This window comes from Haemorhous mexicanus, chromosome Z (assembly GCF_027477595.1).
Source record: "Haemorhous mexicanus isolate bHaeMex1 chromosome Z, bHaeMex1.pri, whole genome shotgun sequence".
In the NCBI taxonomy this organism is placed as follows: Eukaryota; Metazoa; Chordata; class Aves; order Passeriformes; family Fringillidae; genus Haemorhous; species Haemorhous mexicanus.
The window spans coordinates 11,768,176-11,792,807 of NC_082381.1; the positions used below are offsets into that span (position 1 = coordinate 11,768,176).

A 24,632-nucleotide genomic window follows, 5' to 3' on the forward strand; every position below is an offset into this window, starting at 1 on the left:
GGCAGCTGTGTCCTGGTGAGGGTGTCCCCGTGCCTCGTGTCTGAGGGGTTTGAGGGATGGGCTGGTTCTGCCCTGGCCATCAGTGACGCTCACCTGTGCTCAGCTCAGCACAGGAAAACTCCCTGCCAGCACAGCTGCCCTCTCCGAGCACGCAGGTTACCAGCTGTCTTGTGTGCACATCAAGCATGTTTGTCACTTCTCTCCTAATGTGGTCCCCGGGGCCCCTGTTTTCTAGAGAGCTCTCCTCTGGCTCGGAGGTGAAGCCCTGCCAGTTTGCGACTGGCTTCAGTGGAGCAGGGATTTTCTCAGAGCTGTGTTAATGAAAAGCCCAGACTTCCACCACTCCTTACGGCCCTGCTGTAGCTCCAGCTGTTCTCATCAGGAGCTGTCAACTGCTAGATGCTTTTCAAGGAACAACCTCTTCATATAAATTTAGCTGAAATTCAGTTTAGGGGTAGGTGACTTGTCAGATCATCCTGATGGTGCCAGTACTGGGGCTGGCCAGGATTCTTTCATAGGAATGCATTTTTGAAAGAAGAAGCAGTTTTGTGGAAAAGCAGGACTTGTCAGTTTTGATGTTTGTTATAAATGTCAGGATGTTTGTTATAAATGCTAATATAAAGTAAGTAGAGAAGTCAGGAGCAAGATGAATAATTCTGATTTATCAAGGAATCAGTAGACTCCAGAGAGGAGGAAATGCTGAGGTGCAGTCACAATGCATGTATGTACCTATGTGCCTGTACAGAGCATGTATTTATGTGCCTCTAATGCATCTGCCACATATATGTATAAACAGAGAGGTGACAAAAGTTTTGCCTTACAATGGGTAAATTATATTACTCAAAAACTTTTACAATTAGTACTCTATTTTTTAAATTATGGCAGGGGTTAGTGAGAGGTCTGAAGAACAAAATGAACAAAAGATTGTTTGGCTCTTTGGTGGTTAGTTACCTTCACCTGCAGCTCTTGAACAAGGTGCTTCTGTGAGAGGAGGGTCACACACTTCAGACCCTGATGTGCGGTGCTGGGCTTTCCCCTCTTCCCTGTTTGCACATCAGCTCCCTTGGGTCAGCATACATCTGCACTGTTAAAGGCTTGGTTTTCAAACGTGTTTGGGATGAGGGGAGCTTGGCGGAGCTGCAGTGTCTCAGCCTCCTTTAGGAAGAGAGACGTGGCCAGTCACATCTCACATCTCAGTGGTGGCTGGAAAGAGGCAGGGGCACTATTCCTACACAAAAGGTCCAACCCCAGAGCATAAGGTAAGTGATTTGGCAACTCTGTCATATCAAGGGCTCTCCAAGCATCGTGTATTTCTGTGTCAGGCTTTCTCTGTGCCCAGAGCAGTAATGGGTTTCCCATTGCCTTGTTCCATCTGTAAGGTGGGGTGACCACCAGGGCGAGGGTGTGGCTAGGGCAGGGTCTCCCTACACCCCCCAGGTGTGCTTCTGCCCCTAGGGAAGAAGTAAAGAGTTCTGCAGGTAATGTCAGGTCAGCTGCCTCCTCACAAAGTGCAGCCCTAGGGCCAGGATTGTCATGGAGGGACTGAGATTTGCTGCTGTCGGAGTTGGTTCGATCAATTCAAGCTTACTGGAATTTTAAAATCAGAATTATTCACTTGACTGAAATGAGAGCCTTGTGAAATCCTGAATGATAGTGGAAGACCACTTTGTGTTGGTGCTTTGGGAAGCTCTGGAGTGGGCAGTGTAAGCTGTAATTGCTGTTGTTGCTGGTCGCGAAGCTCCCCGTGAGCATTCAGAGCAAAACCAGTGAGAGGCAGAAAAGGGAGGTGTCCTGAGACTGGCAGCTCTCTCCAGGTCCTTTTTTGTCTGCCATGTCCTTTGTGTGTTTCTTTGCACTGAGGGCTTTGCATTGCTAGAGGTGGTTGTTCAGTGTTGACCGAATCCTGCCCATTTTGCCCTCTCCTGGCATTTGCAGAATAGTCCCATTGGGGATTGCTTGCATCAGGCTTGGTGATGGCATTTTGCAGTCACTTGGTGTGGGTTTTAGCTAATTATATCAATAGCTGGTCATGCTGAGTCTTCAGGAGTGTTGGATTCATACCTGCAGGCTGTCTCTGTTTCCTGGATGTGCCAGATCTTGAGAAGAGCCCCTTTAGGAATTTGTCATGGCATAGGGAGGAGGGTATGGCAGAGCTCAGAGAGAGTTGTGGTGCTTGCAAGAGGTGGTGGTTTCCTTGCTTGTGTTGAGTCTTGTGCTGAAGCACAAACCTCGAGTCAGGGCTTGCTCTGCCATGGACTGACAGATGGGCACAGGGGAGGATATGAAGATATATGAAGATGGGCACAGATCTGCTTCTCAGCAGTCAGACACTGGCTCAAGCATGTGCAGGGCACAGCAATGTGCCATCAGCCCCTGGTGCTCAGGCTGCATGCATGGCCTGCACCTCCCGAGGCACGGGCAGCCTATGCCTGCCCAGTGGCTCTCTGGGGCTCTAGACATCCAGCAGCTCAGGCAAAGCAGCAGCAGCCATCGTCAGCAACACCAAAGGATGTATTTTAGGTGCACCCAGAGGTGCTGCAAAAAGCCAAATCCCTCTTTTTATTCTTTTTTTCCTTGAGAAGATTTTACAGATGGAAAAGGAAGTCCTAATTGGGAAAATCTAGAGATGGGTGTGCCTACCTGCTCCAGTAGGACTTATGAGTGCCTGACAGATGATGTATTGCACCGGTGTTTTGCCGAATTTCCACAACAAGACCGATTTCAGCTTGTTTCCTTATTTCACATCCATACAATCTCAGACTCACAGAATGGTTTGAGGGGGAAGGACCCTCAAAGGACACCTAGTTCCAGCCCCCTGCCATGTGCAGGAACCTTCAACTGCACCTGGTATTCAGTTAGGAGCTCAGCTAGAGCTTTGATTCTGTTTGGTGTGTACTGCTGTGCAGTCTGCCCCAAGTGCTCTGAGGTATGTTTCTCTGTACTCCAGCTCTTCTGTCATGACAGGAGTGCACTCATGCCACTGCCCTCCATCTGTAATGCTGGAGCAGCTTTTCTTGAGCTGGGAGTTAGTTTCAGAGCCATGGCCTTTGTTGTCTCCATTTTTTTCATGAGCCTTAGCTAGGGAGGTGCCTCCACAGCTCCTTCCTTGGTCTTGTGGGCTGTTCCTTCTGGAGCAGTGACTGTCCACAGAATGGTGCCCATGACTTCAGGGATGCAAAGAGCAGTTGGTCCTCTGAAAGCAAACAGTGTCTTTTCTTCAGATGACTGTGAGATGTTAGTGTGGAGCTTGCCAATGTTTTATCTCATCTGAGATTCTGCTAAGAGGTATCTGTAGTCAGCATATACCTATGATAATTCCTGTAAGGTAATAGCTCTAGCTGGAGACTGAGTATCTTTTGCTCCTGCAGATCCATATTTCAGGTGGAGGTTAGGAACCAAGGATTCTTGGCTGAGATGTCTTATATTGAAAGGAAATCCAGTTAAAATCTCCTATCAGCTGGGTGCTGATCTGGCTGATTTGAACATGGCAAAAAGGATGTCTGCAGAGGAGGTCAGGTGTTGAAATTCTGTCAGGTACCACCATCAGTGAAATGTGAAGGTTTTCTAATCACATGGACACTCCATCTTCATAAAACTGCTTCCCTGTAGCTCTGTAACAGGGTGCTGGCTGCAGGGAAACTTTTGTAGACTGCATCAGCTGCTCTCTGGTTCTCTTTGGTTGCAGACTGAGTGGGATGTGCATCCACCATCAGCACCTTATTTGTTTAGAAACTCCCTGCAGCCTGTCATTATGGTTCTCTGACATCTCGCAACATGTCCCAGAGGCAGGGAGAATAGGACCTGGAATGACAGAATTGCAGAAGGTTTGGTTTGGAAGTCTGTCTCTAAAGGCCATCTAGTCTGACCCCCCTGCTATGGGCAGGAACAGCTTCCTCTAGATCAGGACGTCAGAGATGCTGATGAGCAGAGCAGACAGGGTCTGTAGGATGCTGCTTTGTGGGAACGATGGCGTCACAAGGTTCTCCTTTCAGGTGCTTTGCATGATCCACATCCACTTTTAGTCAACAAAATATGAATAAAGCAAACTTACAGTGAGGAAACATCCGTAAGAACAGCTTTGGTTGAGTGGTGGCCATCTCACACAGCGGAGCCTCATTTCCCTTTGATGCTGCAGTAACTGCTGGGCTGCTGGGTTTTGCCTGATGAGCTGTCACAGAGCTCTGCTGGAGCAGGCACTGCTCACCCCCACGCTGCTGCATCTAATGGCCAGGATACATTTCCTCCTTTTGCATTTCAGTGCTTCGTGAGAGAGAGAAGCACAGCCCTAAGGGAGAAGCTGTGAGCAGTTGATGCACAAGTGTGCACATCAAAGGCTTCCTGGTGGCTGAGCATCTCAGGTGAAGACAACAGAATGTCTTATATTGGCTAAACAGGCTTCAGCCTCCCCCCTTATAATTCTGAACAATTATTGTTGAACTTTGCAGTCAAGGTACTCCTTCTGTGTTCCCTTTCCCTGCAGTGCAATCTTCTGCACCCGCTGTCCCTGGGACATTTGACTATCAGAGTACTCTTTGGAAGGTGTCCAAATTAGCAGTTCTTGGGCTTGTTGGACTCAGGTGCCACACTGCCCTGTGTACAGTTCCTTTGAGTTAGACAGATTTGGTGGTGCAGGCTTTTAAAAAACTCAGACCTTTCAGAAGTGGTACTGGTTTCTCAGCAGTCTGATTACAGGGCTTAGAGTGCCTCAAGACAGGCAGAGGGTCCAGTATCTTACATGTTGCCTGGAAATACTTAAACAATACCTTCTGGCTGGATGTCAGAGCCTACAGTGTGAGGAGCACATTCCTGCTCCCTTTTTTCCACCTTTTCTTGGCTGGAGGTGATGGGAAGCCCTCAAACCCACTGGCAAGTCATCTCTCAGACGATGTTTGCTATGTGCTTTGGCTGGAGAGCACTCTGGAGCCTCCTGCTGTGCCAGCTGGGCTCCTCTGCATTCCCTTCCATCCACTGTAATGGATTTTACACCTGAGAGGTTATTTTTGGTGGTACGGTTCCTGTCTGTCCCAAATGGGATATTCTGCCTCTTGTTACAATTCACAGAGCTAGATGGGGCTGCTGGTTTCATGCTGTGCAGCATCGACGCATCATGCCCTTGTAAACATTGCTGTCAGCAGTAGCAATTCCATCTCTATTGTCCCAACAAGATTTCATGCTTGACAGTGCCTGACTTTTTTTGTCTGAACGTCAACTAATAAGAAATAGTCATGCAGCAGTCTTTTTCTTCTCTGATTCCTTGGGTTTCCAGTTGGTTCCTTGAGAATGAACACCTACCCACTCTCTCCCCATTCTCACACTGATTTTCTCCCGGGCAGGAGCACTCAGGAGTTGGCATTTCTGGAAGAGGGAGGTTTTTTGGTAGAGCAGAGCCTGTCTTTTTCTGCCTAGTGCCAGTCAGGGGACAAAGACCAGCCCCCATCTATCATGGCCTAGGATGGCAATGGGGAGTGGCCCAGAACTGCTACGAGTGCTCAGAGATGGGAGGAACATAATTATAGGCATGCCTGAACCCAAGGAAGATTGTTTTGGAACAGTTTAGGTGTGTGCCTTTGAGTTTTAAATTTGTGTAACTGTTAAGTTTACCTGTTCTCCCTCTCTTACACCTACATGTTCCTTGTTGCAGCAGCACTTGGGACCTGGTGGTTTGAGCACCACAGCACCTTACTGCGCTGTTTACTGTAAAGAAGGATATCAGGGTGTGGGGATGCTGTAATATGTCATGGCTCCACATGAAGGTAGTATCTGGTGTGTCAAATCAGTGTAAATGTCTGGAACTCCTTGGTCTTGTTTCTGAAAGCTGAGTCTCACTTCCAGATCCTTGTCACAGCCGAAGCAAGTTCCCAGGAATGCTTTCTCTTAGGGGGTTATGGATGAAAATGGAGCTGTTGAGTTGATGGTTTGGCTCCAGAGTGTGAATGAAGCATGTGCTACTTCACCACTCCGAGAAGTGGAAAATTGGTTTGCAGTGGAGTATCCGTGTGTGGTTCCCCTGGTCACCAGTGGGGCAGGAGCTGCTGGCCACCAAGGACAAGTTCTTGCCAAGCCTTCCAAGAAGCTGATATTCTCTGTCCTGCCCCTCTCTGGGCAGACCCGGAGGGGCGCTGGCATAGGGTGGGGGCTGCCCTCAGCACAGCCACCAGGAAGAGTGGATGTCTCAGACAGGGGAGGCATCTCCAGCCAGGTCAGTCTCACCCAGCTGAAGCTGTTGGCACTGTCCTCACTTCAGGAGTGACAAATCTTCCCCTGCAAGCTGTGAGCTTCACCATCATGTTGCACCACCAGCCATGACCTGCTGTGTACCTGTTTGTCACCTTGGAGATGAAAACAAGTCAAAATCGTTAATCTCTGCTCTGTCCTGTGACTTGCCCAGCCAGGAGCCTTTCCTTGCCCCTGATATTTAAAAACAGTAATGGTGCTACTTGAATTTGCTTCCTGACACCCTTGCTGAGTTTGTAAGCTGGTCACATCTAACCAGTTGCCACAAAATTGATTCTGGAGCCTTCAGTTTAGAAACCTGCGAGGTACATTCCAGGCAATCACACTATCTCCATCAGGAACTGAATGAACCAGTCAATAATCAACACTGCCAAGGGTGAAGAGGTCTTTTCTAGTACCCTTGATTTTTTCTTTATGAACATCTCTTCCCAGGTAATAGCTGTATAGATGGACAGATGAACATAAATGGTCACTGTGCATACATGTACATGCAGGGCATGTATGTTTTAACTGAAGACACAGTTGCAGGTGTGTATGTGCACATTGGTGCATTCCTCACTGTTTGTTCTCTTGCTCTCTGACTGCATTGTTCAAATACATGGGCCCAGGTTTTTAAACCTTGCTAAACCTTTACACAGAGGTCCAAAACCTTGTTGTGAAGATAATTGGCAATGATGTGACAATCACCCTGATACCTGGCAAGCCCAGAATAGACTCACCTGCGTTTTTCTAAATTGCCCAAGAATTTTTTGACTCATTAGAGACAGTTGTAAGAGGTAGGACTTGGCTGATAGGAGATCACAGTGTGTTCAGTGCTTGGCTGGATGAAGGTGCATGTGTGGCAATGGGTGTGCTCTCATGCTGTGCCCCTGTGTGCCCCTTCTTCTGCAGCCACTCAAGGGCCCAGTGTGTGTGCACAGCACAGGAAAAGGCATAAAGGCTGCCTCTGCATCTGGAGAGGCTGTAGATGAGTTTTCTTGGACTTGTGATCTGTTTTTTCCCTGGTGAACCCATTCACTCTGGGAAGTCAGAGGCAGTGTGCTGCTGGGTTAGGTGTGGTCTGCACGTGAGGGTTCTTCATTTGTGGTTGGCATTCTCCTTTTCATCCTGGTTGTGTTTCAACTGTGCTTTACCCTTCTTGGTCCCCCTCCAATTCTCAGTGCTGCTGTCAGTCTCTGCCTGCCAGAGATATTTGATTTGATCACTGATGCTCACCTCCAGCCCCATCAGAGTCATGTGGTCCCACTCCCTTTCTCTCTCCTGCAGCCATGGGCAGAGGTGCTCTCTGGTGGGGTGTGTGTTTGCCTGGGCAGTGAGATGCTTTGGGGCCTTGTGCCAGAGCTCTCCATGGGCTCTGGAAGGTCGTAGCAGTGAGGGTGTGATGTCCAACACATTGCCTTGGTGCAGGTGCCAGCAGGTCCCGTGTCTGGGTTAGACTTCCCAGGTCAGAGGAGACCAGGTGCTGGCTGGCTGGTGGGTGTGCACAGGTGCAGGCTCGTGGCCATGGCAAAGTAAGGTGAGCCCACCTGCAGCCACTGGATAGGGTCCTGCTCCCAGTGCTCACCGTGTGTCAAAGCCCACTTGGGCAGCTCTTTGTCATGGGTACTGCTCACAGTCTCTGGCAGCTCTGGCCACCCTGTCACCTCCTGAGACACACCTGTCAGGCGGCAGCAGCCTGAGCTAACAAGGGTCTCTGACAGTGGGACAAGCAGAAAGCTGCGTCATCAAGATGATAAACATCTTGGGACAGGAGGTGGCTGTGGCAGGAAGGGGTGGGCACACTCTGTGAGATCTGAAACCCATTCATCTGGTGGGCACTGGCAGCTGTTAAAAACAAATCATAAATGGAAATACAGATACAATTGCATTGAAATGGCAGAGGTCTGAGGAGTCCTGATGGGCTGGCCATAGTCGGCTGAAACAAATTGCCCACTGCTGTGATACCTCAGCTCCCAATAACAGAGGGCAAATGGCCTTCCAGGGGGAGATATAGATTTTCCTTTGGGATATGGAAAGGGAAATAAACTAAATTATGTTTGAACACAGGGTTCTCTGGTTCTCTCTCTGTCTTTCTCTCTCTCTCTCTCTCTCTCTCTCCCCCCCTCTAAGAAAAAGAAAGGGAAAAGGAAAGAAAGAGAGAGAGAGAGAAAGAAAGAAGGAAAGAAGGAAGGAAGGAAAGAGAAGGGAAATGAGGAAAAAGAGACATAAAATAAGCTTCAGCAGGCATTTGCAATTTAATTGATATTTGGCGGCAGGAAGCCAATCAGTATAAGTAAATTGACGTTATAAGATAAAAATAATCGCCTAATGGCATGCCTTCCCCCACGGCTGTGAGGCCAAATAAATTCGGGATCGCGTGTCGGAGCAGCGTGGCGGCCGCGGCCGGCGCTGAGCCGCGGGGCTCGGCGCGGGCTGCGCATCATTTTTATGGCATCTGTCTCTGCTCCCCGAGAGCAGGCAATGAGGGGTTGCACATTGATTGCTGCTCCAGCCAACAGCGGCGGAGGGAAAGGCTGTAATTAATGGCTTTATTTGCTGGAGCACTGCTGAGAACAATTGAGTGTGTTATGGTAACCACTGGTGCCCACATTCCAGGGGCAGAAGAAGGAGTGCGAGCGGGCGGGCAGCCCTGGCACACAGGCTGCCTTCCCGAGGGTCAGGGACAGGGCATGACGGGGATTCCACAGTGCTGGAGGGGCTCGGCTGGTGCCAGTGGGCATCTGGGCAGCCATGCAGGTGCAGCGTGCCAGCAGTGTGCTCCCAGGCAATCCCAGAGCCGGTGACGGAGCAGACCCTCAGTCACTGCTTGCCACAGTACCGCCAGGGAGAGGAAAATTGGCATGGATGATAGTGGAGGGACCGGTTAGCAGCCTTCCTGTCCAAGCCCCTGCCACCCTCTTCTGCAGCAGTAGCAGAGTTACATGTTACACGTTTTCTTTTTTTCTTTTTCTTTTTCATTCTTAAAAAAAAGGTCTCTTTCAGAGATTTTCCCTAGTACAGTAGTGCAATCCAGTAACTTTTGTGAATTCTGTGTGGTTTTGTCTTGCCATCTGTGTCTTTGGCTGGGGTGTGGGGGAGTGGACATGGTTCTGTGAAGACACATGGCTACATGGAAATGTTTCTGTATACACGTGTATGTATGTAAGGAAGAAACATTTTAGGCAGTGTGCATCTTCAGTGTGTTTCCTTCCTTTCCAAAGAGAATAAAGTCGAAAAGAGGTGGGGAAGTGAAACGGTGAAAAATAATAATGAGCCTCTCCTAAAGATTCTGTAAACCTTTCTAAAGGAAAAGTTCTTGTCTTTTACATAAATAACAGGAGAACCTGCTGGGTAAGGAGAGACTGGTGCCCACCCAGGCTTTGTTAGTCATGAGGAGTGGTGGCTTATTTACATTCAAATACTTCTGACTGTAGATGATAGATAGATAGATAGATAGATAGATAGATAGATAGATAGATAGATAGACAGACAGATAGACAGACAGATAGATAGATAACAGCACAAGGGGTGATGTCTTCAGACTCACAGAGAGCAGAGTTAGATGGGACATTGGGCAGGCCCTGGCCCAGGGTGCCCAGAGCAGCTGGCTGCTCCTGATGCCTGGCAGTGCCCAAGGCCAGGCTGGATGGGGCTTGGAGCAGCCTGGGATAGGGGAAGGTGGAATGAGAGGGGCTTTAAGGTCCCTTCCAACCAAACCAGTTTGGGATTCTGTGACAGGGTGAGAGGCAATTGCCTTCAGCTGTGACTGGTTTAGATTAGATATTATGAAAATATGCACTGAAATGGGTGCCAAACAGGCTATCCAGGACAGTGGTGCAGTCACCATGTCTAGTGGGATTTAAAATATCTGCAGGCATGCTGCTTAGGAACATGGACTAGTGGTGGTCTTGGCAGACCTGGGTAAATGGCTGGTCTTGACAATCTTAGAAGACTTTTCCAATCTAATTGAATTTGTGATTCTATGATTCCATATAAGCTGATTATCTTCTATTTGAGCGCTGAAATGATTTTGAACTGTAAAACTAAAATAAATTTTATTTTTAAATCTCTGGATGGAGTCTACCCACATGTTCAGTATTTTACCCAGTAGGGCTTTGTGTCACACAGTTCTTCAGAAATGCTCTCTGCTTGAGAACAAGATTCAGTTTCAGTCTACGAGTGCTTTTCTATTGAATGCAAAGCCTTGAAAATTTCCCCATCACTGCAAATTGGCAGTTGCAGTGAGAGTCCTGCCCTTGGCTCCCATGGCACCATGCAAACACAGAGAGACAAGACTCAGTCTGCCACTCCAGGCATTCACCCTCAGACCACCCTCACTGAGTCATGGAAACCTCTGGTTTGCAACATCTGGCTGTTGGGAGCAGAGGAAACATTGGATACAGTGGTCTTCCAAAATTATTTTCTGGGATCTGGCCATCTCTCTCCTTCTCTCTCTCTCTCCATATATTTTTATATATATACAGAAAATCAAATAAGTAAAAAAAAAAAGAATATATATATAAAATTATTATTCTTTTCCTGGAGTAGCTATCTAATTAGACGGAATGGAAATAAGTGAGATTAGAAAAATTGGCACAGAGGTCAGCCTCACCTGCTGGTGTGGTGAGGATATTCCTGCAGTCTTTGTCTGAACTGAAGCTGTAGGAACAGGCTCTCCAGCTCAAGAGATCTTTGCAAGAATTCTGTGATGTGGCCCAAACAGTGATCCCCTCAGCCTCCCACTGAATGAAATCAGGTTTTGAAATAGCACAAATACATGCAGGGAGATTCACCCACACGTGCTTAATAAGGGCTTCTGTATGATAGGCACAGCATCAGGGGAGTTGTACTGTAGATTGCTAAGTTTACTCCAGGATAAATAATTAATGTTTAGGTGACACTAATTAATTGCAGCAATTAGAAAAGGGCTACACTGTTTTTCCTTAAAAGTAAAATCTCAGCTGTTTAATTTTGTTCAGTCTCCAGTGTGTCAGAACATTTATGGCAGAACCATGAAATGCAAGCATACACAGAGCTTATTTTTGTTGGGTCACCACCTACCTTTTTCATGCAGAATCCTAGAACACCAGGCTGGAAGGGGCCTCAAGCCCTGTCTGGTCCAAACTTTACTGGCAAAAGCATGGCTTGGTGAGACAGTCCAATACTCTGCCCTGCCAAATTCTAGGAGTGCCCAGCACTGAGGAATCCAGCTCTTCCCTGTGGAGGTTATTCCAGTGGCTGCTTGCTCTTGTTGCAAATAATTTTCTCTGTGTGTCCAACTGGAATCTCTCCAGGACTCACTTGCACCCATTACTCCCTATCTTTTCCATGTGATTCCTTGTAAAAAAGGGATCTTTCCGTCATCTTTGCAGGCACACTTTTATGAGTGGAACATGACCATAAGGTTTTCTCTAAGCCTGCTTTTCTTAAGGCTGAACAGACTCAGATGACTCAGTCTCTGCTCTTATGGCAGCTACCCAGCCCTTGGTTCATCTTTTTGGCCTCTTCTCTGTCCCCTCCAGTCTGTCCACCCCTGTCTGGCACAGTGCTGTCCAAAACTGAGCACAGCATTCCAGATCCCGAGTGCAGTGTGGCAGTGACTCCTCTCTGCTGGCAGCACCTTTGTGGATGCAGCCCAGCATCCTGCGGGGCCACAGCACACACTGCTCGTTCTCACTGAGTTTGGTGTCCACCAGCACCCTCAGGGCCCTTCAACAGACCTGCTTCCCAGCCAGGCTGATCCCACCTTCTGATGCACTCCTGGATTATGTCTTCCCAAGTGCCAGACTTTGCATTTGTCTTGGCTGAATTTCAGAAGGCTGCTGTGAGCCCACTTTTCCTCCTATCAGTTTCTCCGGGAGGAGATGGTGGGAAACCACGTCAAAGACCTCAAAGACATTGGGAGAAACAGTGTCCACCCCTCATCCCACCAGATTTTGCTCTGCACACCCATTCTTTCACAGCATCTCCTGTGCCAGCTGACAAGATCTTCCCAGGTGCAGTGGTGAGAGCTGGGCTGGTGCCAGCAGCATCGTACCCTCCTTCCTGCAGGTGGGTGCCAGAGGCTACCCAGCACAGGGTGGGGGCAGCTGTGGGCACCTCCCATCACTGCCAATGGCTTGGGCACTGCTGCTGACCTCCCTGGCTCTGGCAGCTGCCAGAACATGCAGCAGACTGCATGGTGGTGGCTCGGGCACTCTCCAACCGTGGCACAGTGTGTCTGTCTTCAGGCAGGTAGGAAATGAAGCCAAAGAGCAGCAGTGGCTCCTAGGCGTAGGAAGTACACAGAAATGTCATGGTGATTTTTCCTGTATTTTGCATTATGGCTGCAAACCATAGTGCTGGTGTCATCTGTGCTACTGCTTCATTCTTCATGTCGACACCTGAAGGCTTGAGACCACTGTTTGTGATTTTGTAAAATCAGGCGATATCTCATTTATGCACAAGAAAAGGCTGCAGGTGTTAAAAACTCTTTATTAGTGGTCTTTGTGGATAATTGCACAAGAAATGTGCAAGGACACCCCTCATTTGTGAGTGCAGAGCAGAGCACTGCTGCTGGTAGAGCAGCTGCATCCTCCATGGGCTTTCTCTCTCCTTTGCTTTTAGTAAATCCAGCCTCATCATATCTTGGTGGTACAGCTTCAATGTTCTGCTAGGAGTGTGCATTTTAGGAGGAGTAGCATTGCTGTTTGGGAGTCCTGTGCATTTCTTAGGAAGTTTGCCTTGCTTGAAGCCTTCTCACCTCCAGCAGAGCTTGCTGGGTTGCAGCAGAGCTCCAGAGCTGGTCACTGTTTGTGCAGACCCCATTGGGCTGCCTGTCCTACCACTGCTTTTCCTCTGGCTGTCAAATTTCTGTCTCCTAGTATTTTTCAGAGCTGTAGACCCTCTCCTGCTCGTTTGAAATGAGAGGCCATTTTAGCATTTCCAGACCTACACAGAGCACAGTTTCATTCGCAGCCTGCATTAGTCCTTGTCACTCAGGCATACAAAGAAATTGTGTTTTTGAAAGAAATGACAAAAATATATGCTATGACATGGCATGGAAGTAGGTATAAATGATATTAAAACTGCTTCAAGAAGCTTTAAACAACCTTTTAAAAATGCCCTTTGAGCTGGGAGTACATGATATAAAGTGCATGTCTCTAAAGCTGAACACAGCTTACAAAAAGGGATTAGGAAAATAGTTTCATGTAATCATTTTTAAGGAACTTGTCATGGCATTTCATGTATAATTACTGGAGTTACAGCTCACCTTAGTTACTACAGAAATCATACAAAAACAAGCATGTTTCCACATCACAGTGCAGCTGGCCAAGGGTGCCTGGACCCGGCGGCTTTTCCAGGTGCCCACAGCCTCCTGTGGCCCAGGAGCCAAGGTGGGGTGCGCGTTCCACTCTCTGTGCCAGGCTTGGGGTGTCTGCTCTGTTCTTTTCAGCCTCTTCCTCATCTCAACCCTCATCAGCCTCATCTCTGCACTTCTAAATTCCCCACCATGCAGGGGGCTATTCCTGACATAATTTTTCTGTTGTTTACATATAAAACAGTGGCAGAAGAGCAGTCACAAAGCTTACAGTGGTTCCATCAGTCCCTCCAGCCACTCTTCTCAGGTAGACTCTGCCACATGGCGGGGCTGGTGCCCATGGGCATCCCTGTGGTTCCTGAGGATGCTGCATGGAGGCTGAGCTGCCAGGCTGGGGATGGCCAGGACAGCAGCCCATGCTGCTCCACAGATTGCTGATGACTGTGTGCCTGGATCCCCACGGGGGTGGGCACATCTGCTCAGCCAGCTGTGCTGGGGTCCTACGGCAGTGCAGGGGACAGTCCAACTGGCTCTCCTCCACCACCCAGCAAAGCTCCTGGCTGGAGCTGCTGGCCAGCAAAACAAACCCAGGCCTGCTGTCAGATGCTCTGACCTGTGGGAAGTCCCCCAGCTCAGGGGCACTGTTTGCCCCCAGGTGCAAACCTGCAGGGTGCAGGGCTGTGTCCTGTATGTGCAAGGCTTGAGGCATGAGCAGAGTCCATCCTCGTGGTAGCCTGGGCAGGTGCACAAGCAGTCCAGCTCCACTCAGTGGCACTATTTGCACAAATGTTTGCTCAGATGTATATGCTGTCAGATTCACAAGCATCAGGGCTGCTGAGGTGTGAGGTCCCACCATATCTTTGTGGAATGTGGGATGGTGGAGATTGCAGGTTTTTCCTAGGAGATACATAAAAGATTTTCCATATATGGCTACAGTGGGATTAAAATAACTGTAGGAGGAGGACAGCTGTAATCTCATGGGAAATCTGTTCAAGAGATAAAACCCACTTTGTTGGTGAGTCTCATAACCAGCTTTGCTGTGCAGATTTGCAGCAGTGCTGTGGGGTGGCATCTCGAGGGTGTGCTGGCACAGCTCCAGCTCATATGTCTGGTGGGTATACAGCCTGACTCCACCTTGTACACGAGGGAGGACCTTCAGCTGCCTTACAGAAGAGAGACAAATGTTCTCTTGGTGGAGAAGAGCTGCATCACTCACCAGTGAAGGACCAGAAGTGTCTGGTGATAAAAGTGCGACTCGCTGTGCTGCTGAGCATTTTAGGAAGAGCAGCACTGACAGGCCAGTGACACGCACAGCTCCTTTTGTCCTGCTTCTTCCAGTCCCCAGAGCCAGTGCAAACCTGGAGCTGGATGTGCAGGCACTGGCTGGACTTGCTCTGCAGTGCAGATGGGTGCTGCTGGAAGGAGCGTGCTGTGGTGAGGGCTCACCTCAGGGAGCTGCAGAGATGCAGCCTGGCCTGCAAGGCTGTGCATGGGCTGAAGGCAACTTGGGAAGAGCCAGGGGCCCTCCAGCTCCTGCTGGCTGGAGTAAGGGCAGTGGGAGAAGGTGCAGCAGAATCCAAATGGCCCCTGTCTCCAGCAGTGCAGGGGACTCTGCAGGAGCAAAGGGCAGGAGGGAGGCTAGTGACAGACGGGGTGCACTCAGGCTGGCTGTGCATTTACATGGCAGATGAAACACCCCTGAAGACCCCTTGCCATCCAGTGCCAGCCACAGGCATGGTGAACTCTGACCAGCCCTGTGCTTCTGGGGTGTGCAAGGGTGCTGGCAGTGCTCAGCTGGGATTGCTCTGGGGCAGCTTGCCTGTGTACTGGCGATGTGCACCACTTTTGCTGCACACAAGGACTGGAGCCAGATGGCCACCAAACTGGCGCTGCCCTTGCTTGTCCAAGCACTGACAAGCGTGCAGTGGGCTTGGGCCATTCAGGTTCCTTGTGTCCTCACAAATCCTGACTGCAAAGTGGGTAGAATACCTGTAAAAACAGAACGGGAAAGTGAGAGTGTTCTCCAGTGCTCCCCTGAGTTTTCCCATGCTTGAAGGCAGGACAATGCACTGCTGCTGGCAGATGTGGGTCTCTGTGTCTCCAGAAGGAGCTGAGCTGATCCAAGTATATCTAACAGGTCAAGGCTTGAAATGAAGAAGCAATAAGCCACTGAAATGGTACTATCACCGAAACATGATTGATCAATTGAATTCTATCAGAGACAGTGGGCAGTGAGATTAACTCAGGCCTGATGGGTTCAATGAGTTAAAGCATGATGTTCATTTCAGCTTCATTTCACCAGTCTTTGCTTGTGAAATTGGTCAATCAATAGAGGTTGAAGATCAGATATATATATATTGGTGACCATCTTATAGGGAATATAATCTAGCGTAGTCAGCTCCTGACTCCGGCTGCCTTCAGTGGTAATGGAGACAGAGCAGAGACTCTATCAGTGCCACCGAAATGGCCTGATATCTTCTCCAAATGAAAAGTATTTTTGGATCTCTGATGATTTATCATTTTTTTCCCCTTCTGTCTCACTTTGATCTATGAGAAAACTCATACCTACCTTTGTGAAATACAGTGATTTCTCTTAAAAATATTTGCACAGCGATCAACTATATACACTTCAACATATAAAGACCCCTTTTAGTGATATTGCCCTTCAGAAAAAAGAAATAACAGGGTTTAGAAAATCTGAATAGTGTAAATACAGAGATCTCTCTTCACATATGTGGTCATGTGAAGAGCATTCTAAGGCAGCTGTCTGCCAAATGTATACAATCCTGAGAAGGTGGTGCGAAAATTCAGCTTACGTTTTAAACAAAACCTTCCGTGTGGTAATTAAACAGAGTCTTTATCTTCTCTGGACTAATTTACAGGCATGCTACAAGAAAACAAATCACCTTTTTGCCTCCTGGTAATATTTCATTTGCTTCATAATGTTTTGAATGTGGTGAATAACATCCTCCCTAATTAGCCGGCATTTCCCTATAAGGCGGAGTAATTAGGTATGATAACAGGTAATGAAGTTGGACAGTACAAATTAGAGGCAGAAATCACGTCCTTTATGAATGTAGGCTGTTCATAAAACTAGCTACGTATTTCCTTGATTCACCCTGTATAAGCGTGTTGCTCAGAAAAAAGAAAGCAAACAACCTGAAAATCTGAAACCAGGAGATTCCTTTTATCCTCGGAAGAGCACTGCATCAGATCAATCTACCACGGAGGTGCACACCTCATGGCACACCTTTATCGTTAATAGCATTGGAAATATTAGTCCAGCTGGATTTCTGGTTGGCATCTGTTTCTCAGCTGCTGTCACCTTGCTGACACTCTCGAGTGGAACTGCACCAGGGCAAGGTCTGTCCCATGCTATAATACAGTATTTAAACAGATTCAAAGAATCATAAAGCACTTTGTGTTGGAATGGAACTTTAAGTCCACCTTGTTCCACCCCTTGCCAGGGCAGGGACACCTCCCACTGTCCCAGGTGCTCCCAGCCCCAGTGTCCAGCCTGGCCTTGGGCACTGCCAGGGATGCAGGGGCAGCCCCAGCTGCTCTGGGCACCCTGTGCCAGGGCCTGCCCACCCTGCCAGGGAGGAATGCCTTCCTAACATCTAATGTAAATCTCTCTTTTTTCAGTTTAAAACCATTCCCCCTTGTCCTATCACTCTCTGAAATTGTATTGACGTCCTTATCAGTATAAAAAAAGGTGGAGCTGAACCATTTCTATATTTCAGTGCTTTTCGCTGGTCTTTCTATATTTTGCCTTGTTTTCATACTAAGCGTTAAGGCTTTTAAATATGCTTTAGTATTTTGTGAAGATAGCATCTTTTGTTCTTATCTTGGTCTGTAGTCTCAGAAATAGTATTTCAAATCAAGTGAATTGTCTGGTGAGGGTTGGTAAAATTCTGGTTTTCTCATATTTAGCAATTTAAAATATTCTCCTGCTGTTCAGAAAGCATGTCATGGATGAGTATCTAACCGCAGAAATGCACAGAAAAATGAGATCTCAATTTATCAAATCCTTTAAACTGATATTTGCTATTTGCTTAGGTCCACAGAAAATAACTTGCTCTTAATTAACAAAGATGTATTAGTTGCAGTGTCCAAGGACAGGTCAGACAGGACTTTAGGCAGCCTGAATTGTGGAAGGTGTCCCTGCCCATGGCAGCTGACTGGAACTTGATGGAATGTAAGGTTCTTTCCAACCCAAACCATGCAGTGATTCCATATTTTCTGGATGCTTTTCACATCACTTGGGCAGTCTTTTGTCCGCAAGACTGTGGATGGCATCTCTTCTCAAAGGCAGATGTCTGCTGTGGCTAACTCTTCCCAGACCTCTGGTGGGTTGTTCAGACTTTGGCTAGCCACAGAAAATCTTTGCTTGTGTTTAATTCCCAGATTATGTCCGAGGCAGGCCAGTTTCTTTAGGAGCCTGTCTGGCTTTTGTTGTGAAACCACAGGTCAGTTTTTCTGGGCAAGGTGTGAACAGAAGGTGTCCATGCATTTCAGAGTGGGAGAGGATTGCATTTTCCCTGCCAAGAAAATGCCTGTCAGTGAGTTTGGGACCAGGGAGGCCGTTTTGCAGACCTGTCCCCAGCAGGACAAGGCTTCCCGCTGCAGGTTGCAGGGGGGATTGCTCTCCGAGCTGTGTGCAGCTGTGGGAAACTGAGTCAGTGCTCCCAGCTGGGTGGGATGCCTGGGAGGGACTTGAGTCAGAGGGTGGGGAGGCTGTTTGAGCAGGCATGGCATGTGCTGCAGCCCTGGTGCTGGAGGAGCAGCACGGGCAGGCTCTCCCCGGGGCCCTGTGGCAGCTCTCAGCGCGTTACATCTCGATGCATTTCAGCAGAAGTAGCTCAGGAATTGTGGGCTAATGGCATCATCTCATCCCATTTGCACAGTCTTACAGAGATAATGGGTGAAAAGTTTGTTTGGGAGGAATGCGATCTTTTGTGCTAAGGAGAGTGTTAAATCTGTGCTCTTCACTCGAGTTTCTGGAAAGATGCCATTGAACTGGGTACTACCTGTTTTGCAGAATAGGAAGGTGTACATGTAGTGCTATTGTCAAGAAAACATGTGAATGCAACCCTGTGTGCATGCACTGATTACATGAAAAATGTTTTTATCACTCCCTGGAGCCTATTTATAATTAAAATTGTTTCAAGCCTTCCAACAGTATTTTAATTCTGAAAGATATTCTAGTTAAACAATGTATAATGTTAATGGTATTATGATATAATGCCCAACAGCCAAACACATCCTGTAGACCTTCAGGAACTCCTGTCTGTCATATGCAGTGCACTGGAAGTCCTTTAGTTCTGCAATGGAATCCAGAACTTACTGGCAGTTAGTCTGAATCTGCTGCAGATCCCACAGTGCAAAAGTTCAGGCTCTTCCTTTGCTCACAGGACGTGGAGAGGAGGTGACAGTGACAGTGAGGGAGACTTGGGTGGCTCCTTTTGTGCAGTGTCAGCCACCTCAGTGCTCCCAGTCCTGCCCAGCCCCTGCCCAGCCCCTCCCTGGCACAAATGCTGCTTGCATTATTCCTCACCCCAGGACAGCCTGACTGCACTGATCCCATCTCAGGTCCTCAGGACAGCGTGTGGAGATGCTGGCAAGCAGGGATGTACAAATGGCCTGGGCTGGCAGCAGATGTGGTGCTTCCAGCAACGTACCAAATGCTGACTTTGAGACCAAAGCCCTGCAGAGCCCCACTGCCATCTCCACGTGACTTCACACTGTCTTTGCAGAGACAAATACCCTCCTCTTCCTTGTGCTTTGGTGGCAGTGCCTGAGGGTCCTCCCCTGCCCCAGTGGCCCCTGCACGAAGGGCAGCTGGGATGGATGCAGGGATGTGATGGCACGGGCACATGAGGGAGCCTTTACTGCTGGTCTTCACACTCTGGTGTCTGGCCTGGGAGACCCTTCCCAGCACCATCCCTGTGCCTGTCTCTGGCTGAGGCTGCTGCCCAGGATTTCCTTCCTTCTCCAAGGTGCTCACTCCCAAAAATCTGGCGCTGCTCTCCAGTGCTGGTGGTGGGAGGTGGGACTACTGCTCCATTTTCAAACACGAGGGGATCTCATTATACCTCCAGTCTCTGGGTGCACAAACTGCACAGACTGTACTGGCATCTCTAAGAATCCTTTTCAGGTCATGACTCTTGTATAATTTCAGTCCCTTTTGTCATCCCCTTTATCCCAAATCTGCATAAAGCTTTAACTTTGATGCCAAAGTGTGAATAGCAGTTTAATGTGAAATTTAAAGCCAGCATTTCCATGCTCAAGAGACAGGGTCTCCCTGGCCCCATGATACCATACAGCTACCAAACAGAATTTTAATTCCATAAGCCATGGTTGACTAAACTCAGCACAGGGTCTGTTAGATACTATTTGATTTAGAATAGTAAGAAAAAAAAAAATACACTGCTTTCTTGTACCCCTCTGTACCTTTTCACACCTGGACATCCTACTCAGACCACAGCTTCAGGTTTTTGTTTCCCTTCCTGTGTGGAATAGACTGATCCTTCCACTTCACAAGAGCCATAATCTGCTCTTGTAAAATTGCATTACTTTCTCTAAGAAGGGTGTATATAATGTTGTTGTCACTGAAATTGCTGAGCTCAAATTGAGAAGGGAGTTTCCAGCATTAACTGCTAACATCAAAGGTCTGTTCAGTATAAGCAGAGTTCAGCTTAAATTGAGCATTAACAACTGAGGTTGAAAGAGGTATTTCCCTGTGTTGGTCCCCCAGTCTGAGAACTCTGCCTTTAAGAAGCCTTGTTTTCTGGATAGACAGCATTTCCTGCAAAATCCATCTGTGCTGAAGGATGATCTTAAATCAATAGTCCTTTGTAAAAAATCTTGTCCACCAAGCATCCCTTGTATTACTGATGGCCAGCACGTGCTTGTGGTCACAACTGATGCCTACAGCAATGGGCTGGTTTTGTGCAGATCACCTCCATCAGATCTCCTCTGTACTTACAATAAAAAAACTTGATGCAGAATCTGCCAGAGGAGGTCTAAGTGATGTTATTCCTCTGCAGACTTCTTGGACTGCAAGCAACTGCAGCATTCATGGAAATCTTGCTGTTAAGGATGCATTTAAATTCTGCTCCTCAGAACTACTCTGGCAGCTAGATGCTATTTTTAAAACATTTCCTCCCTCTGTCTAGTTCAATGTTGCCATCTGGAGAAGAAATCTGATATTTACTGTTGTTCTTGGAGTTCCACCTCCTGGAGTCCTGGGAATACTGCAGATCTCAGTTTTCTGTGCATAAAATACATATTTCTGCACTGACAGGTGAAGGAAAAGTAGGAAACCACTGTGAATCTGCAAAAAGCAAATTGAAACAAGTCCATGTGTTGCAAGAGTCTTTTCAAACTGCCAATCAAACATTTTTCAAGCTTGTCTCATGGCTTTTCAGCCATGGTCAGTCATTTATGACTCCTGCTAAAAATCTCTGCCAAAGGGAAGGAGGAAGGTGTGCTTTGGAGCCCAGGTTTGAGTCCTGCCAGTAAGCTGGAGAAATACAAAGTGAATTGGGGGGTGAGGAGTGCATCTTGGGCTGGGCAGTGCTGGGGGTGTTGCATGGTAACTCAGCCCAGGGATTCCACCTTGGTACCGCACAGAGTGGGCAGGTGCTGCTGACAGAGCTGCACAGAGAGTCCATGCCAGAGCTCAGAGCTCAGAGCTCAGAGCTCAGCGTGGGATGCAGTTGAGCAGGACTTGCAGGCAGCACAGGAGGGGGACAGAGTGTGTGGGTGCTGACTGGACAAAGCTTTCTGCTGGAGCTGACCCGAGCTGACTGGGGCTGTCCTCATCAGGCTTATCCTTACTTATCCTGTGTGTTCTCTTGCATACAGACCATGAACCAGACAGCTTCCCAGGTGGCACAGTAAAGGTGAAGCAGGAAAAATGTGATTGTTATCCTGCATCCTAACTTTAAATAATGTGAAGTTGTTGGTGGGTTAAGGGTTGCCTGTAATGCAGGACTGTACAGTGTGTTTTCCAGCAAACTGTAACCTCTCAAAAAGTCTTCATGACTTCACCATACTGTACCTACATCTGCTCAAGGGATTAAATAAGACACTCTACTGCAGGTCACATCATGACACTACTCATTTTTCCTCTTCTCTCTCCTCTTTGAAAGGTATTCAGGAATCTCCAGTACCAAATGGCCATTCTCTACCAAGCAGAGATTTTCTTCGGAAACAGATGCGAGGAGACCTTTTCACCCAGCAGCAGCTAGAAGTGTTGGATCGTGTCTTTGAGAGACAGCATTATTCTGACATTTTCACAACAACTGAGCCCATCAAACCAGAGCAGGTACTGCTGCAAGTATTTCATGTTTTCCTGATATGCTTTCCACTGGCAGAGATCTGTTTGGTGCACATGACCAAAGGCTTTTCAGTTTCAGTTGACAAATATGGAGACACGTCTTGTCAAGCTCATTTCAGCCAGCTCCATGTTAGCTATTAAAGCCTATTAGAAAATTAAGGTAAACGCTCATTGTGCAAACATCAGCAAGTGTTTGGCTATGAAATGACACCTGATCTGGACCAGTGGCATCAAAGGAATCTTTAAAGAGCACAACAGCTTCTCATGTTTTTTGTTATATCAAAAGCAGGCAGTGCAGGAGAAGACTTGCAAACAAGGAGAAGACTTGCAAAGCTCAGTGCCTAATTTTGGTTCACAGTGAGCATGATTGTGGATACAAATCAGATTTTTGTATCCATAAATGGCTTATTAGACGTGTAAGTAGCCATTTGCTGCAACACCTGATTAGTATGTTGTCCTGGTTTGAGAGGAAGTGAGTTTTTTGGGATGCTGTGCTCAGATTTGAATATTGGCACCCGGTGTGGCCACTGAGGACATGGATACGTGTCACAGAACACACGGGGGTTAAAAGCTGAGAACTCCCAGGGGGAGTGTGGATCTACACTGTATGGATCTACAGTGTGTTTGAGAAGGACTTGGCACTGATATTTTGGAAAAATTCCATTTTTGCAGGCATAGTATAGAAGCACATGAAAAAACTGATTAGCTATGTCTCTCTGTGTTCTTCTTCTTAGGTGGCAGTATTTAATTTAGCTGCTGAGAAGGAGGTAGAAATTAATATATTGCTGTCAGCACTGATATTGGTCTAGCTTGCTACTTAATGATGTATTCAGCCATTAATCTTCAGTGTTCTTAATATCAGACATGCTTTTTAGCAAGGTGGATGGACTTTTCTAACACTGATTCCCCTTGGAAGAACCAGTACATTTGAGGGCCATTGGAGATGCTCTCATGGCTCCCTACTACCATTGTGGCTTCAGCTAAGGAATGTGCGTTGTTTTTTATTTTAATTACTTACTTGAGCTGAAAATGCTATGGTAGAGTAGGAATTCCTCGTGCCTTTAGGCTCATCTGTCATTTTTTATTTCATTCATAGAGACATTTGCTTTTTGCTTTTCACCATCTTCTGCTGTGTCTGTTTTCCCTGAGTTGTGTGTGCTGCGGAACTCTGCAGACCCGAGGCTGGAAGGAGGTGGGAAGGCAGACCATCCCTGTCTCCGGGAGGGGAAGTGGCCTCAGGTGCCACTAGGTGGTGGTTATCCCACCCCAGCCGGGTGATGCTGGACAGGGCAGGCTCCCTGCCCAAGGCTATGGCCAGCCTTTTCAGCACTGGTCACCTGGCAGTTGTGTCTTGTTAGATCTGTTCCTGCAAAAACTTTATGGGCCAAAACAGTCACTGCAAAGGGAGCAGTGATGGGAGGGGGCTTTTGATTTGTTTTTCTGGTCTGAAGCCTCTTAGTCATGGCCTGCTGCAGCTCATGGGAGACAGTCCAGCACTGAGTGAACATTTGTTCAGAGATAAACTTTTACTGGTTTTATAGGAAGAGTGGGAGATTTGAATGAGGATATTGCTGAAGTGTTATCCCAATTATCAAATATGGGATATTTTTATTTGCTCTTGATGGAGAAACAATCTCCCGGGGCCACATAAGGAGTTGTGACTAGATTGGCTCTAAGGAACCAGATTATTAAAATAGGAGATTTGCTGATATTACTGTGATGAACAGGATACTCCTTGCATGCTCTGAGAAGTCAAGTAAGATGCTGAGAAATCTGGCATTATGAGGTCCAAAATGTACTTTGCAGAACCATGTTGCCTGGAATTTTGACATGTAATTTCAATAGAAATTGTTGGTTGTTTGTTTTCATATTTCTTGGAATATGGTCTTTGCTTTTAGAAGGCTGGACCGTGGTTAAGGGCTTGTGGCTGTTTGGGGTCAGCTTCTGGTTTTTGGTGGTATGCAAAGGGTAATTTCTGCATGACCAGATGTGATCTGTATGACTTGCTGTGGTTCACAGAGATGCTGTGTGAGCCCCAGTCTTTACAGAAACAGCCTTGTCTCACCTCCTTGGTGAGTCAAGCAAAGCTGTCATGATGCTCAGCCAAAGAGGAGAAGCTGTCTGCATCAATTAGTAAGGCCAAAGGAATCAATGAGAAATCAAATACTGATGAGGAATTAATGACATGCCTTGGAAGACCAGAGTTGTCCCTGGATTAGATTGCGGTAGTAAAGCAAGATCTGGCAGTGACATTTGTCTGTCCAAAGTGCTGCTGGACCCCAAAGTGGTGTTTTAGGAGCTAAGTCAGTGGTGGATGTATGGGGCTTTAAGCTCTTTCTGTAGAGGAAAGTATGGAAAAGATAATCCTTCCCATGGAGACAGGATCTGGGAAGAAGACTGGTGTGAGCTGCTGACCCACTGTTTATCCATTTTATTAGAAATTTGATCCAGCAGCAGCCAGTGAGCACCACTAATTTTGCTTTGGCACAGAACTTACTGATGTGCCAGTACTATTAACTTGGGGAGGACCCCAGACGTTTCATTGGAATAATTGTTACTCTACAGACACTGTAGATCCCTTTTCCTTCCTGTTTTGTGGCTCCTCTCTAAGTCTTCCCCCTCCCTTGTGTGCTGGTGGCAGGCCCTTGGCAGTGGTGGGGGGGAAAGAAGTCCCTCCTGCACAGCACAGTTTTTGCAGCCTCATCAGGCTTGGTTCCCAGATGCTGTCCAAAGTCCTCCTGGTGCATTTTTCCTTACCTTTTTGGGCCCATTGCC

The 24,632-nt window shown here is 47.6% G+C and overlaps 1 protein-coding gene across 5 annotated transcripts in view; it reads left to right on the forward strand.

Moving 5' to 3' along the window:
• PAX5 (paired box 5) overlaps nucleotides 1–24,632 on the forward strand; it is a 135,938-nt gene that overhangs the window by 26,449 nt on the left and 84,857 nt on the right. For all 5 annotated transcript variants that reach the window (XR_009490273.1, XM_059873355.1, XM_059873357.1 and 2 more), the window contains exon 6: nucleotides 21,670–21,845. Coding sequence is in view for 4 of the 5 variants with exons in the window: in XM_059873355.1 (XP_059729338.1) it covers nucleotides 21,670–21,845 (176 nt within the window). In the remaining variant the exon portion in view is untranslated. The remainder of the gene's footprint in view (nucleotides 1–21,669; nucleotides 21,846–24,632) is intronic.